This window comes from Haliotis asinina, chromosome 14, assembly GCF_037392515.1.
Source record: "Haliotis asinina isolate JCU_RB_2024 chromosome 14, JCU_Hal_asi_v2, whole genome shotgun sequence".
NCBI lineage: Eukaryota > Metazoa > Mollusca > Gastropoda > Lepetellida > Haliotidae > Haliotis > Haliotis asinina.
In genome coordinates this window covers 23402082-23419900 of record NC_090293.1, presented here as the reverse complement: position 1 = coordinate 23419900, position 17819 = coordinate 23402082, and the positions used below count along the sequence as shown (strand labels likewise).

At 39.5% G+C, this 17819-nt stretch overlaps 1 protein-coding gene across 1 annotated transcript; it reads left to right on the top strand.

The window, feature by feature from the left end:
• Positions 1-609: 609 nt before the first annotated feature.
• On the top strand, positions 610-16927 carry LOC137260610 (uncharacterized). Its single transcript, XM_067798203.1, has 6 exons — positions 610-916; positions 4261-4434; positions 6300-6565; positions 6953-7123; positions 15825-15969; positions 16887-16927. Exons 1-6 carry the CDS (start codon positions 610-612, stop codon positions 16925-16927), a joined length of 1104 nt encoding a protein of 367 aa, XP_067654304.1.
• The last annotated feature ends 892 nt before the right edge of the window (positions 16928-17819 follow it).

The following is a 17819-nucleotide window of genomic DNA, read 5'->3' as shown; positions in this document are numbered from 1 at the left end:
GTACTACTGTCATGCCATTTCAGCCATATCGTGAGCATGCCTCTTTTTATCAGGATTCCAACGAACGTTGTACCACTCTGGCTAAGAATGTTGATGAAGGACATAACATTTAAGGCTTCAATAAAGTTTTTAAAAAAATAAAGGGTAGACGTGGAGGAAATTTCTAAATTTGATGAAGCCGTCACAAAAATGATGTCTAATGCAACTGCCTATTCTGACGCATTCCATACGCTCCCGAATTATTTCAAGAGAACAGGAGACTATACTTAGCCACCGACAAGCCACCGTTGCGGAGGGTAGGTTCACATTATCAGACAGTATTATGTTCAGACAACAATTTACTCAAAACACATGCAAGATAACAATGGCCTACAGCATGAACTGACACTGAACAAAGACTAACTAGCTGGTATAGCGAAGTGAGTGAGATCTCAATTGTTGTAATTCCTTAAGGCCAGCAAACGTTCATGTCAATATTCCCTACAGTGATTATGTCGTCATGGTTCGCGACCATGTTTCTCAGCGATAAGTGGAAGGACATTCAGCGAGTGCTGTCTCTATGCAAGGTAACGAGCCCTCTTCGTTCCTAGGCAGCACCTTTGTCCGATTATGATTCTGAGGATCGCTTTAGTACTGGTTCTAAAGTTGAAGTTTTCTTTGGCAACACTATGTTCAGAAAGTAATTTTTCGTGGATATACATGGCAACGTACGATGGAATAATTAACTATGAGAACATTCTCAAAGCATTCAGCGGGGTTCCTCGTGCAGAGTGCGCTGCCAACTGTGGATCACACCCAGGCTGTTGGTCTTTCTACTACAACCAAGGAAGTTCGTTTTGTCAGATTCATTCTATGATATTTCTGGAACCGACAGGGAACGTCAGTGACGGTACTACCTACTTCAGAAAACCCACAGGTAAACTTTGTGACAGAGATAAAATCTCATCTTAAATTGTATTATGAATACATGTTCTAGAGTGTTGGCGATTAACAGTTCTTCAATAGTCATCTAGCGATCTCGACTGACGCGTGTATTCTGCTTTCATTGTTGACTGTTGTGTATATGTTGCTTAAGGTCGAACCATCAATTTTGCAGGTAGAAAAATAAGTATTTTTCTAAGAAATAGATATGCAATAAAAGTGACCTAGACCATTAAAACGTCAGTCTGTGTTACGGCGACTAGTAGAAACATGCATTCAGAACTTCAAATGTATATCTTAAGTCATATACTTTGATTTATTTCAAATGCGCCATAATTAGAAACGGTATTGAAAAGTTTAGAAATAGTGGGACTAGTAAAGAATCGTTGCGAAATGAGCGAAAAATTCATACATTCCAACATAAAGTGTTTGACAGTCAAAGGACTCTGACAAGGAATACACTGAGAGGGGATCCTCTCCCTTGAAAAAAATAACATAAATGAAGAACCATCAGGGCGGTGGGGTAGCCTAGTGGTTTAAGCATTGGGCCGTCATGTCGAAGAACCGGGTTCGAATCCCCACATGGGTACTATGTGTGAAGTCCGTATCTGATGACCCTTGCCTTGATATTGCTAGAATATTAGTACACGCGGCGTAAAACCATACTCAAAAACTTGAGTGATAATAATGAGCGTGTTCAATGTAACACCTTCGGATAACCACTTCATGTCGATTTAGACTAATTACGGCATGATGCGCTATCAAATCTTGTACGGTTGCAATCTTGTTGGTGGAGGGAAATAAAGGATAGCATTTTAGTTGACAAGATATTTTTGTTCGACACTGACAATGCCGTAGATAATGCATCAAAGAGAATTCTTCAAAGAGAGTTCTAGTTTGTTTCAAGTCTTTGAAGGGCATTTAGAAGTGAAATACATAAGAATGAAGATTTTTATGGATATCAGCTTCTTTATTAAGAGTACACAACGTTTCGGAGTTAATGCTTACTCCTTCATCGTTTTGGAGTTAATGCTTACTCCTTCATCAGGTGGATGAAGGAGTAAGCATTAACTCCGAAACGTTGTGTACTCATAATAAAGAAGTTGATATCCATAAAAATCTTCATTCTTCTAGTTTGTTTTATGCTGACTAATCGATGTTAGAGTAAGAGAGCTTTTTTTCTACAAAGCTTTTAGCAATATCACAGCAATAGCACGGCGGAGGATACCAGAGATGGGCTTCACACATTGTGCCTGTTTGGAATAGAACCCTGGTCTTCTACAAAACGAGCGAACGCTTAATCTTCGAGACTACCACACCGTCCAATGGATGTCAGAACGGTCATAGCGTTATTAATACTAAAATGAAGCTTCACATTGGGAGCAATGAGTTACATTTAACACGAGTAAAAGCCATTATGGACAGATATGACCTGAGACATCCGCCCACTTCAGCATTGGTGAACCACGAGGGTGCATGCTTCATGCTCTTTTCCGAAAACACGACTCGGGTCACGCGATCATAATTTCATATGCTTGACCACCACCTTTTGCGCATGATTTGCTGGTGGCTAGTAATAATCTTTGAGACAAGACGTACAATTTACGGAGTGAGTGAGTGAGTTTAGTTTTACGCCGCACTCAGCAATATTCCAGCTATATGACGGCGGTCTGTGAATAATCGAGTCTGGACCAGACAATCCAGTGATCAACAACATTAGCGTCGATCTGCGCAGGAGGGAACCGATGACATGTGTCGACCAAGTCAGCAAGCCTGAACACCCGATCCCGTTAGTCGCCTCTTACGACAAGCATAGGTTGCTGAAGACCTATAATTCTACCCCGATTATTCACGGGTCGATTTTCAAAATGAAACTCTAATAATCCAGCGAGAGAGTGGGTTACGATTTCAAGTCACATAGGCAATATTACAATATCTATACAGGCTAAATATTGCCAACAACTCAAGAGAGATCACCATGCCAGGGACCATGCAGGCATATATTACCATGACTTCCTTCATGGACCCTAGCTGGATATGCATCATCCCATAATCTGTCAGCCATACATTAAAATAACACATATTCTACTGCTAGCTAGAATGGTATGTTAATAGTCGCTTTGAATGTTTTGGGGCTTACGAACCCCCACAGGAGGACAATAATTTTACAGTGGTTCAACCCCTCCATGAGGTTTCAGGTACTCACAATCTCAGATGCTGAATTACACTACCGATTTTAAAATCAAATATCAAAATTTATGTAATAGTTCAATTTCGTTTTAAAATGCAATGATTAAATGACAGTTGAGGTTAAAAAGGTCATTTACTGTTTTGACCTTATTCCTTATGATGGAAAAACGTAGTCAAGCACGACATGTTTGACCGTCCCCAACATCCATAAAAACAGAAAATAATTAGAGTGAGTGGGTTTTAATTTAACGTCACATCAGCAATATTTCAGCCATATCGTGACGAGAACAAACATGATTATACAAAATATGTATATAGTATGAAACCCGTCATCAAAGTACGGTAGAATAACTAGAGCATCACAATTCGAATTTAAAACTAGCAACGAAGCTAAATCTAGCAGCACAAGTTGCACAATACATAATATAAAAAGAGGCTATAGATAACCAACAAATGAAGGTAGATCACCATACTAAGGACCAAGCGGACTTACATTGCCTTTGCTACCTGCACGGAAAATAATTTGAAAACACACAAGATACAAGGTGAATGTGAAAAGGAAACACAGTTTGCGTTTTTACAATCTCGCTGGCCACACAATTAACGATATGTGGACAATCAGCAGCCAGTAACACGCAACAGATCCTGGAATGAATAAAATGCTCTCACGAAAGTTTAGATCTTTGTTGAAGCGAAGTTAAATTGAAATCGTACATTATGCAATCAGTATGCAAGAAACGCGACATGAAACAACGTATTTCACAGTCAAAAATGACATCATAGTTTTCTTTCATTCCCAGTGAGATTCTTGAAAGCGAATTGCAGATTCGAACATACGAACAGAAATGTCAAACAGAATAAACATGATGACGTGTGTCGTGATAGCCAGATGGCATATTCGTTGTTCAGCTTTTTCAGCAGGGATTGTCTGAGCGAGAGTAGTCACAACTCAGGTTATACATGTTTAACGTTAAATATACGTTATACACACCAGATGAGATTCCGTCTAAACATACGTTGAACAATTCCCCAATAAAACGTTCAGAAAGGTGTTAACAAAAATCAGCAAGAGTTTCAGGAACAAATAGCACAAATTTTGCATCGGAGTTATTCATAATATGTTTCCACCATAAGTCTTCGTCTTTTCAGAATGTTCTGTAGGTCCTACTATTGAACACAGCGTCAAGTTGTTCGACGCCACGAAGAAACCTTATAGTGTCGGTGAGGTTGTTACCTATGACTGCAACGAGGGTCGGATACCAGACACTGAAAACGATGTCACCTGCCTCATCAGTGGAAACTGGTCAACAATGACTTGCAAACGTGAGTGTACGGTTACACTAGCTAAGGGCAGGAGAAACATTTCCACTATTGTACTGATTAATCTAAAGAAGCGAGATTGTTTCAAGAGAACGGAATTGTCGGACAGCGATTCAGGAAATAGTAACAATGTTGACAGTGCAATCAGGATGTAATCATCTTCAGTATAAATCTTCAATAACATCTAGCATTTTGAACAAAAACAGAGGACAAGTTTGTTTACAACTTTAACATAAAAAACATTAAAAAGTGTGAAAAAGGAAGTTCGACAAAAATCTGAATTGTTCATGAATCCCCACACTGGGTGTCATATAATTTATCAAACATTCTTGTCTGGTATATGTAGTATTAGCTGTAGACATTCTTTTTTCATTCCCTGTCATCTGTTTTTGTATCATGAAAGAGTTTTGTTTGTTTGGTGTTTATTACCGATATATTAAGCTATATGATAGTGGTCAGTAAATGGTCAGTTATTGGCATCAAGAGCATAAGTTTGAAAAATTAGGTGCCTGATTAGGTGCCTGACTCTGAGGGTGCGGGTTCGAATCCCGGATGGGACTTAACCGAAAAAAGTACTACAATTTGTACTTTACTAAGAAAGTGAAATCCCAAATATGACATATGTTGCATTGCCATATTGTCTGAAAGCTAACCATTTCAAATAGTTAAATAATCTAACACAAACATTACACATCACATTTAATACAATTAAAATGCTGGTGTGCGTGCTGTATAAGGCACCAAACATGTCAACCAGCTTGGTTGAGGTGTCGGGATCGAGCCCATCTGTGACCGGGTACAACACCTAGGAGTGAACTTTGTGTGGAGACTATTTTCTTGTTGGCAAAACCCCTAGTGAACAGTACACAACCCTGTGGTCTTAAGAAGAACCCATGAATGCGTTAGTGTGTGACCAGATGGTGGGCACATGAATAACACCATGTTGTAGGTGCAGTAAACTTGGGGAAAGTATGTTGACTACATGTTCCAGGCCACTCAGCTATGAATTCTTAATGATGGGAAGGTCAGTGACTTGTTGAGCCTAGTGGCTGCACAAGTTGTATGATACCCAGGGGAGTGGAGATTGAAAAGACACTTTGAACATTTCATGAATTGTTTACATATATTAGATTAATTAAGAACATTTAAAATGGGATTTGCCTCGGCAGTAATAGTGTAAGTGTTCAGAGGTAATCTTGTAGCGGGACAAATTGTTCAGGATCCAACTACAGTGGCATTACCAATATCCTTGGATTCATCTGTGAAGACAGATTTGTGAATACAAAGAGTGTGTTTTAGTAAAGATCAATGACAGAGAACTAGATCATGAACTGACACATTTCAAGTAGTGGTATATATGTATATATCTGAAATTGTGAATAGCTAGTTCAACTACACTGACAGATGGTGGCGTTTGTTCTAAGTTACATTCTCGCCATGGTGGGCAAGACTACGCACGGCTTTGACGGTTCGGTGAATGTTATTTTAAATACTAACCTGGTGCAATCTGAAGAAAGTATGGTTCTTGTAGTGTTAAATACAAATAAAGGCATTCTTAAAAGTTAACATGGATCCAGTTAACATAGATTTCCTTTGTAATTTGTACCGATGTAACAAGACTTGGTGAGTGTGGGTGACGGATACTTGGCTGATAGTCAATGTCCGCTCTAGAATAATCTTTACCCAGGTATTTGCTGACTGGTGAGCTTTGGTATCAACGTGACATCCAGGCAATGACACCTTACTTCAGGCAAAATACCGGAAACGTTGTATCGCGATACGTATCATATCGGTATCATAATTTTGAGATGCATATACGTATTATCTATATGTGCTTGTTCACAGATAATACATGTGCTTGTTCATAGGTCCATCCACATGTGCCGAAGTGAAACGTTGTGAGAGTGGTCGGGGAGACGGGGAGTATTGGCTCTACCCGCCAACATTTAATGGTCAAAAAGCCAGGATTTACTGTCATGGGATGTCTAGTAACTCCCCGTCAGAGTACGTGACACTCGGGAATCCCAACAGTGGACACTATCCAAACCTTAAGAGAGCTAACTGCGGGTCAACAGGAACGTGGGCACAACACGGCGGTGATACAACGTTTACCAAAATAAAGGTCAACACGGAAGTGAGTGTTGTGGTTTTACACCATATTCAGCACTATTTAGTTGGACCAGGTAATCCAGTGATCAACACCATGGGCATCGATCGTTTGTCTTAAGAGGCGGGGAACGGGATTAGGTGAACAGGCTCTCTGATTTGGGTGGCCCTTGCCATCGGAAAAAAACTGTTCAGCTGGCTGAGGTCCCTTGTCGGGGGCGCACGAATATATGTTTATATCTCTTCTTTTTTCGCTTTACACAGTACTTATTTCTGGCACCACAAGCAGCACCTCCATTCTTTTTGTATTGTTGCTGGTAGTACCTAATTAACTGAAGAACCAATAGCATAGGGCATTTGGACATCACAAAAAACAATTTACTAACTTTGCCAAAGAGTGTTACTTATTTTACAGACAATGGAGATTGTGCGCGGTGATCATCAGTTCGCAACATCAACGAAGAATCTGTACCCGTATGGGGAAGGACATGACTGTTATACAAACCATGGGTCCAACAACAACTGTGGACCTCTTGGGACCTTCACTATCGATACCACAGGCACGGGGATGAGAGTTGATCTTGCGGTGAGCTCTATGGAATCTCCATTAAATTAATCATCGTGTTAGAAACAATTTGCTATTGTTTATGTTGTATATAATGCAGGTTGCTTGCTTTTACAGTATAAGCTGCGTATTGTTGACCTCTGTCGACTGTAAGGACGGCAGTGCAGGTTTTGTTTGCGTGTTACTAAACATGTCACGTTGCCACATGGACTGTGCGAATGCGGTATTGTGGTCAGTATTCATTGTGAATGTTAGGTACACGGAGATATATCCTTGTTCTCAATTATAAATGTTCATTATGTTCTCGTCACGATATGGCTAATGTGTCGTTAATATTCACTCGCTCAGTTGTGTTTCATGAGACTCGCTCAGTCGTGTTTCATGAGACCGACATTTTCGGTTCACTAAGTCACTGTGCAAGTGTCTGCATCGAATCGGATTCAGAGTGAGTGAGTTAATATTTAACGTCACATCAGCAATATTTCAGCAATATCGTGAGGAGGACAGACCTGAAATTGAAATGGGATATGTGTGTATTATAGAAACATCAAAGGACAGTAAAACAACTAGAATATCACAGCTGCGGTTAAAACTAGTGCGGAACGGTAAAACTGATAGCAATATTTCGACAAAACAAGATAAAACACGAGTTGTATACATCACCAACATTTGAAGGTAGATCACCATGAGAGGGTCAGTGGAGGATTCAGAGTGCTTTGCGGCCTGCACAAGAACATATTCACAGTGTCTAAGGTGATGCTGTAAAGAGCATCCCAGCATGGCGACAGTTTGTTCACTAGGCGATTATTTCCCTCTAATTAGCAGTCTTCCACATATATACAATAAAAATTATTAATCACACTGATAAACCGTTAGAGTGCAAATACATAACTGGACCGAATTTGCATATTTGCATATTCATTTGCATATTATTCTGTTGAAGAATATTAGTAGATATAATAAACTGATCCTATGGTTGTGCCTTTTGCTATTTACGGACTTTTGGCATATATATATACATATTGTTTTGTTTACTATGGAAACGTTTTAGTCTTAGTCTTATGGGAGGGATAAGCATGTTTCCGCAGGACAGCTCGAAAACGTCTTGCTATGTTTTGGCAAACCTTGACAGATATGTGAGGCAAACCTCAAAGTAGTGCCTTTGGCTATTTACAAGGTTTTGATTCAGGTGATCTATCATTTCCTCGGTTCCATGGAAACGTTTCGGACTTTGGATGTGTTTTGTTTCCGGAGCTTAAGTCACAAAGCGTTCAATATTTTTTTCTGCAAAGTTTGGTAGATATATCAATCAGAACCTACAGTGGTCCCTTTGGGGGTTTACGGGTTTTTGAGATTTTGAGATGCTCTCGATTTCCATGGAAACGTTTCGGAGGGGTGTGTTTCGTTTCCGGAGCACAACTCGAAAACGTCTTAATATCTTTCAGCAATACTTGACAGATGTGTGAGGCAGATCTTAAAGTGATGCCTTTTGCTATTTGCAGATTTTTGTCATTTTTATGTTACCGGTTTCCATGGAAACGATTCGGACTTAGTTTCAAAAAGGACGGGTGTCTTTCGTTTCCGGAGTACAACTCAAAAACTTCTTGATATCTTAGTTTCATTACGTCTTGGCAGATATATGAGACAGATGTTGAAGTGGTGCCTTTTGCTATTTACAGACTTTGATGATTTATAATTTTCTGGGATTGCACGAAAACGATTCGGACTTCGTTTCCGGAGCACAACCTGAAGAAAGTCTTAATATCTTTCTGCAAAGCTTGGCGGATATGTGAGGTAGACCCCAAAGAGTTGCTTTTTCCTATGTACAAAATGTTGGCATTTCTATTTTCCCGGTTTTGGTGGAAACGATTCGGACTTTGATTCAAAAGGGAGGGATGGGCTTCGTTTCCGGAGCACAACTCGAAAACCATTTGATATCTTTCAACAGGTCTTGACAGATGTATGAGACAGATCATATAGTGTGCATTTTGCTGTTTAGAGATATATGACATTTACATTTTTCATGATTTCCATGGAAACGATTCGATTTTAGTCTAAAGAATAACATCAAGTAACTCGTAGATGATTTATCCTTTCAAATATGTGGGGGGATGGGGGATATGTCATCTTCTGATGACACTTGTTTCAAATCGCGCGGGGATGTCGGTAGCTGAACTCCACTCGAGTCTTGCTTCGAGACGTTTGACCAGCAACATGAAGAAACGTGCTCGTGAAGAACAAACCTGTGCTCCTAAGACCTATGAGGAGCGAATAAAAATGATGGTGGCCATGAAGAACCGTGTTTCTTTAATGTGCTTGTGTCTCTCACGGTAAGGTATCATTGACCGATTAAGTTGACCCATTTAATTAGCCTACTCAAGTCTAATTAGTGAGTGAGTGAATTTAGTTTTACGCCACACTCAGCAATACTCTAGCTATAGAGCGGCGGTCTGTAAATAATCGAGTCTGGACCAGACAATCCAGTGATCATCAACAGGAGCATCGATCCGCGCAATTGGGAACCGATGACATGTGTCAACCAAGCCAGCGAGCCTGACCACCCGATCCCGTTAGTCGCCTCTTACGACAAGCATAGTCGCCTTTTATGGCACGCATGGATTGTTGAAGGCCTATTCTACCCGGGACCTTAACTGGGTTAACTGGTCCAGACTCGATTATTTACAGACCGCCGCCATATAGCTGTAATATTGCTGAGTGCGGCGTAAAACTAAACTCACTCACTAATGACATTGTAAAATCCTATCAACGAAGGACCGTGAAATTAACACAGAGAAGAATGTAAAACTAGTGATTAGATCTGAAACAGTTTAACTATAGAGGAGAATACAATATAGAAATGGGCTACAGATCACCAACAACTGAAGGTAAATCACCACACTACGGACCATGGGGACTTACATTACTTTTGCTACCTGCATGGACCCTAGCTGGATTTACACCATCCCCTCAGCCATTGGCTCTTATGCAGAGAATTAGCCATAAATTAAAATGACAAATATACTACGATTAAAAACCTGGAAAACTTAAATTTACATTAAATCTTTTGGGACTAACGTACCAGAAATGGGACTAAATCTATATTAGGGACTGTGGATACACGCAGACTGACTCACTTATTGACGCACACTTCAGTGATACTCTAGGAAGTACGACACTTGTCAGTGTTCAGGACTGACATTTTGATTATTCTGTTGTTTCACTGTTGTTTCTCAGTTGGGACGGTTCATGTATATATTTACGTGACAGCCTTGGTATTGTAGCACCTTTTGTTGAAAACAACCGTACTATATTATTTACCGGATGGCGTTTATGACCAGGTGGCTTTATAATTTTCAAATTGAAGAAATGCTTGCAGTTTATAGAAATATGAAATCAATTTCTACGTTCATTACTCTTTGTACACGTTATTGGTTCCCGTTGTGTTCTATCCTTCCACAAGTTTAAATAAATGTCGCCTGGGATGACTTTCTTTATTTATTTAAAGTTTATAGTTATTTGCAAAGTTAAAAATGTCATAACCACAATTTACTTTACATCGCCTATGCAAACATAATTAAGGGCTTTTTTCCCTTAATTCCTGATTCCAGTGCGTCATATATTGATCGTGTAATCGCTGTTTTAACAAAGACATGAAAACTGTTACATGTGTGTCATTAGACAACGGCCATGCAGAATAAATACCATTTACTTTTATAATGTCCTGTGTAGTGCGATAACAATACAAGTTTCATCCGGTGCATTTCCTTTACAATACATGTTCCTGACCTGACTTGTTTCAACCAGTATTTGATCATAAGATTGGGAACCTACTAAATCCACTCTCAACAAATATGTTACTTGCGCTACCTTTCTACATATAAAATATATTGACATCTCTTAGTGGAATATTCTCGATGTAACCAATTTGGTGTTATCATTGTTAACAGTAAGTCTACAAACAGTAAGCAGTACCGTATTCTAAAAAAAAACAATCTGGCTGGGATTGCAGGGCAGTAAGTGATTCACTCACAAGGGCCGTGTCGTCCGTTAGGAAGTAAAACTAACATTAAAAGACACTCAAAACACCTTTTCTTTAAAGGTCACATGCAACCAAAAAATCAAACATAATTAAAACACATTTATCACTTATTCATGACATATGATATACATTGCTGCTTTTAAAAAACAAATAAACAAAATTATAAGCGTACAATCGCGATTCAAAAGTGAAATATTTTGTACTTGGGCTTACTTCCCCAGAAACGAAACCCTCGGGAGACCGAACCCAGTCATAGCGGGTGGATATGCACTCAAGTGTAACGACGGCTTCCGACTGGCTGTTCCATTTGCTGACATGTTGAGGGTTCATTGTGTGTACACATAGATGATCTGTTTGATGGGCATTTTAGAAGTATAGCCAGTCACAAGAAAGTAAGATTCTTGATGGATAACAACTTCTTTTTGTGTACTTGATGCGTCGTTTCAGTATGGATTCATATACTGTTGTCAAGCAAAATCATATACACGAAAAGAAGTCGTTATCCATGAAGAATGTATATAGAGATGTTGGGTTTAGAAAATACATGTTCTCTGAATTTGCGCTCGATCCAATAAAAAATCATGTCAGTAGAGATGGTAAACTACTGCGTGGCTGGAATCTGTCATTCGTCCAAGTACAAAGCAGGACTTGAATCTGACAAGTGTTTGCACAAGTGTCCGTCAGATCCAGTCATCCGAAAAAAATGAATGTAGTTTGTTTGCAACCCACAGACATAAAAACATGTCATGTGTATCACACGTGCCTAATTACATAATGTGGCAGACACGGGACTCGGGTGCACGAGTCATAAATCAACTTATTTTCTTTTTGCGGTATAGTCAGATAGGTGTTAAGTTCAAATTGCACGTGGTCAATGATTGAAGCTGTGTATTGCATGTTGTCTTTAGCAGACAGGCAGACAGACATATAGGTGTCAATAAACCATTGAGCTTGAGCTTTGAGCTTGAGCTTTCTCTGTGACAGAGACTGCTTACGTTGTTTTACGTAACGAGTAGATTATGTACTTGTTTGTGTACACAACCAAGACTAGACTACTGCTCACGACCTCAGACGCTGGGCATGCATACTGTTTCAAGCTCCGCGAACCTATTCACTGCGCATGCGTTATGGACGCAGCGCAGCACAGCTGTTGAAACCAGTTTCCCCCAGCGCTGGGGGGAATTTAGTGAAACGTTTGAACTCCGATTTCGCGGGCTTTTTTTTCATCGCGTTTTTTTCAACTTTATAGGTTGAATTGGCATTTTTTATGATTTGTTTCGGTAAGTGCACACCGAAAGGTACCAGAATCCGCAAAGTTGTATTTTACGTTGCATGTGACCTTTAAGTACATGTCCTATCGATGTGTCCAAAGTGAATATTTTGTCACGTCCTTCTGTAAAACCACTTTGGGCATCTGGTATAAAATCAAATCTCTCTTCAAGCTTGCTAAATCTTATATTTGAAATCTTTGCTACTAACGTGCCAACAATTCAAAACAATGATTCTTCCTTAAATATTCAGATCATGTCCAGTAGCCCATTTCTGATGCACCCCGCTATGACATCGCTGAAAGTGGCGTAAAACAAACCACACCCAGGTATCGTCAGAGACCGAGACCGATTGTTTGATGATCTGTCGGAACTTGATATAGCATCTGAAATGAAGGATCAAGGTGCACTCTACGTCAAGCGCTTTTCAACTCGGAGAAACAAAGAAACCATCCTTCTTCATGGCGCGATGCCATAGTAGTACCACTACCTAAACCTGAACGTGATCATACGGATCCATCCAATTATCGTCCGATTTCATTAACTAGTTGTGTTTGTAAGACCATGGAACGCATGATAAATAATCGACTAGTTTGGTACTTGGAAACAAATAACCTCATAATAGATATACAATGTGGTTTCCGTAAAAACACAAGCACAGTCGATCACTTAGTGCGTTTGGAATCATTTGTGAAAAACGCGCTGATTAATAACCAACATGCTGTGTCTATCTTTTTTGATCTTGAGAAAGTATATGACACAACCTGGAAATATGGCATTTTGAGAGATTTACATGATTTCGGTTTGCCAGGTCGTTTGCCTGAATTCATAGCCAAATTTTTAAATAACAGGCAATTGCAAGTCAGCGTGGGTTCTACCCTGTCTGATCATTACAATCAGGATCAGGGTGTTCCACAAGGCACTATTTTGTCAGTCACACTTTTTAGTATAAAGATAAATAGTTTAACGAACGTTTCAAACAATTCAATTGATGGATCGTTATTTGTGGATGATTTTAATATTTCTTGTCGTGGGAAAAATATGCATACTATTGAACGGCAACTGCATCTGTGTTTAGACAAAATAGATAAATGGTGTCTTGAAAACGGCTTCAAATTTTCTAAATCAAAAACCAGTTGTATACACTTCTGCGGTAAATATAAACCTCATAAAGACCCAGAACTATACTGAACGCTACTGACGCTTTGACTATCGCGCCCATGGGCAAGCACTTAAACTGCCAGACAAACCTTCGATCCTAACATCGCAAAGTCACTTTAAAGTTCACGAAACCTCGGTTCGCAGGTCTCATGAATATTTACGGAACAAGAACGTCAGTGTTCGTCAGTACGTTGAATTAAAAAAGATTCATGTCTTATCAATGACGGGAACTAGTGTTCTGTCAACGTGAGCCATTCCTTAGAGATATGTTCAGTGATCGGGTATTCATAGTATATTACGTACATCATTTGTCGGGCGTCACTTAAGCGCGCTGCTGGGACCACACTGTCATTAAAGAAACATGAAGGTGTTATTGGTGACGTGTTAAACCTGTTTATTTCATAGATAAGGGACATCACATACAGCGTATCAAATGCGTAGACGAAAAATGTATGCGTTTATAGAGCTACAGACATAAACTTACAAGTGACCAATTATTTTCTAACAATGAATGTTAGAATGATCGTCCGACATGTTGGTCTTACGACCAGGGACCACCAGAAAATACAACGGTTTAAGGGTTCTGCAGTTCAGCAGAGGAATTTTGTTCAAAATGAAGTAGGTGAGCACTTGTTTCTCCAACCCGAGTGTTTGGACTATATAGAGTGTGAAAATGGGCTATAGACCGCCAACAACAGAGGATAGACCACCATACTACTATCCATGAGTGCTTACAGTGCCTTTGCTACCTCCACGGATCCTTGACGGATTTACAGTCACCATCTCCTCAGCCACTGGCGATTGCAGGAAGTCCCAAAACTAAACAGGCTAAAAGGCATATTGTAATTATTTGATGTATTTTATCATCATCAATTACTGTTTGTTCTTACCAGCTATTTATATTCGAGACATTCGCCCGATTTTCTCATCAGCACGAGAACCGAAACATAGTAGAATTAAAATTATGGCTATCAGGACAAGGCGGCGGAAACTTAGTCCATTTCGTACTGTTATGTTTATCGTATTGCTTTTCCTCAACAACTCAATCAATGAATGTCACAACTTATATGTTATAGCAGCATCAAGCGCCATATAGTTCTTGGACTGAATAAGGCAATATTTTGACTGATGTATGGGATTGGTTTTGCAATTTCATTTTGAACCCTGTAACGGTGAATGAAAATTCCCCACATTTGCAATCCATTTCTAAAAAAGTCAAACAATATTTTCGAAATATGGCTCCGGAAGGAGGCAATATTGAATGCGAAGTAAATGACCAAGAAATCACACACTAGGGAGCAGATGACAGAGGAGAAAGTTCACACAAAACGACCTTGGCCATTGCGTCGGACATAATATTGTCACACTAATTTCTGAAGACGTCCCTATGCTAATCTATGCGTCTCTAAGCATATTGTAAGAAGCTTTTAGACTACTTTGACCTTAATACAGGACCAATTTTATGGATAGCAACTTCTTGGGTTTATTTTCACGACGTTTCGTGGCTTATCCTAGCCTTGGGTTCATTTTCACGACGTTTCGGGGCTTATCCTAGCCCCCTCATCTAGGATAAGCCCCGAAACGTCCTGAAAATAAACCCAAGAAGTTGCTATCCATAAAATGTGTCCTGTATTACTATGCCAAATTCAAAATGCCTTTGAAGAATTATTTTGACCTTGTTCTTGTAACGCTGATCACAAGCATACTTATAGAAGGCGACAGATTTCTCTAGTTTAGAAGAAACTCCATAGAAATTGGTATAATGGTGGTTTGTGAGTATTTCAAATAACGTAGACATGCGATTTTATGTAATTACGACGGCGTTCTGTCAAATCGAAGTAATGTGTACAAAGTATATAAAGGCCTCTTGCCTTTATTCAAGATAACGTTACATATGCGTGTTACGTTGATATTGGTATAATATTGTAAAACTAGCAATTAAATCTTAATCAGGTTAACTAGAGAGTATGATACAATATGAAAACGGGTTATAGACTTTCAACAACTGAAGGTAGATCACAGGAACCATAAGGGCACGCGGCACTTTTGCTACCTGCATGGACCCTAGCTGGTTTCACACAACCCCTCATTCACTAGCGATATTTAATGATTGCAGCCAAATTAAAGTGCAAACATGTCAAATGTTTAATAAATGGTTGAATTAATGTTGACATGCGGTACCCAGTCAGTGTGGTTGTGAACAGTCGAGTATGTCAAAAACTATTCAATCGGTAGACACATCCTGTATCTTCAGGTTAATTGGAGAAGAAGTGGATGGATGCCGTGGACGATAGTCAGTCGCACTAACGATGGACTTATCATCAATCTCAACTGTGGCGGTTTCTGCGGCGGCTGTGTACCCGACATGCCATTGGTTCTACAGCCATACCCATCCCAAGGTATGTCTAGAGAATATCACTTATTCCTCATTAGAGATTAATTGATTTGGTTATTCTCAGGAACAAATTCCGTATGTTGTAAAGCGACGAACTGTGGTGTCAATTGTATGTGGGATCTATGAAACTTTGTCTTGCCACAAGGTCTTCAGAAGGGTAAACATATCCTGCACTTAATATTACAGCCATATAGCGATGAAAACAAGGTAATATTAATTTAAGATATCTGTCGTCGAAGGACATTAAATCCACCTAGTCTATCAGATATATATTTGAAACTAGTAATGAAATAAAAAATGTAAAAGCAAGCTGCAACTGGCCAACTACTGAAGGTAGAACACCATACTAGGGAGAATGGGGACTTAGATTAGCTTTGCTACCTGCATGGACATTAGTTAGATTTACACCATCCCTTCAATATTAAAAAGTCATATATTCTACGATTAAAAACGTGAAACGTTTCAATATGCTTTGAATGTTTTGGGACTTACGTATCCTCTCTTAAGGACGGTATGTTTAAGTGTCAAACTGTCGAATTAAGAACATAAGGTCCAAATGCACTAGTATGGCGTTCTATACATATATTGCATACCCCGTTTCACAACGAAGTTCCTTGTAATCTGTCTGTCAGTGCCACGAACCTTAAGAAAACTTTGGACGTTAGCATCACAGCTACGGCTAGGCAGAAGGGAACACGATGTGGTTCAGGGTTGAGACATACTAGATATTCGCCTACGTTAGCCGTATTGCATGACTTTATAGCCATTACGATTTAATGGGTATATGACAAGAGAAGAACACGAATAACATGTAGCCGTGTTTGTTGCCGCGCACAATCACTAATGTTAACATTAGTTTAGCAGTTTTTTCTTCAGTGTGTTTCATTTGAGTATAGATGCTGTGTTTTGTTTTGTTTACAGAGCCTAACATCGCCATGGCCACTAGTTTGACTTGTGATTAAACTGGGACTTGGAGGTTTCCGGTACGCCTTGAAATATGATACGTACTATTACACAACGTGGTTTTTGTTTTGAGGCTGAGAGAGGCTATCGATTTCTCGCCTTCATGTTAGTTCGCATGAGCACATGAAATGTTTCGTAGGAATTACTTAGACATATGATCCTCAAGTTGAGAAATGAAACATGCACAGTGAATATAGTGACGCGCTTGTACATACATGTATTGGAATAAGGAGTGGGTACAATAGTATGTTGTATAAATCAATAAAACGAACTCATCAATTATTTGTTTGCTTGTCTGAAACTGACTTCAATAAGAAGTGACATACTGAGTTGTCAAGAAACATTAATAAGCAGGATGGGTTTGTTTCGTGGAACAGGCTTCACGACACTACCAGATTAAAAGGGCAAGAATCCTTTCAGTTGAACTCACCCCATAGATTTCGTAAAACATTCAAAGTAACTTGAACGGCATATTTAAATAGGATTCTTCTCAATTGAAACGTTGATTTTGTGTTTGAAACAGTTTGGTGAGACTGATGACATGCACCAATACACCGTCAACTATTGGCCTCTACGACTGTGCCATCCAACCCTTTTCTATGTCAGTCAGTACTTTCGTGAATTGGGTGGTGGGTAGCTTTGTCATCAATCTGTTCGCTCGTCATGCCGAAGATCATGGTTACAATTCAAATATGGGTGAAGTGAGTGAGGCCTATTTCCGGTGTACCCTTCAGTAATATTGCTGGAATATTGCTATAGGTTGCGTAAAACTAAAGTCACTCACTTTCATTACATTACTGCAATTTTTCGATAACATTAAACCCAAAATTAAGACCCGTGAAGATCCGGGTTAGAATCGGTGTTTACCAACCCATGCTTGTTGTGAGAGAC

What these genes read in the sequence shown, in the direction of transcription:
- LOC137260610 (XM_067798203.1), top strand. Translation starts at nt 610, where the DNA reads ATGATTCTGAGGATCGCTTTAGTACTGGTTCTAAAGTTGAAGTTTTCT. An exon ending in CTACTTCAGAAAACCCACAG is followed by an intron (nt 917 to 4,260) that starts GTAAACTTTGTG and finishes TCGTCTTTTCAG; the next exon opens with AATGTTCTGTAGGTCCTACT. An exon ending in GTCAACAATGACTTGCAAAC is followed by an intron (nt 4,435 to 6,299) that starts GTGAGTGTACGG and finishes GCTTGTTCATAG; the next exon opens with GTCCATCCACATGTGCCGAA.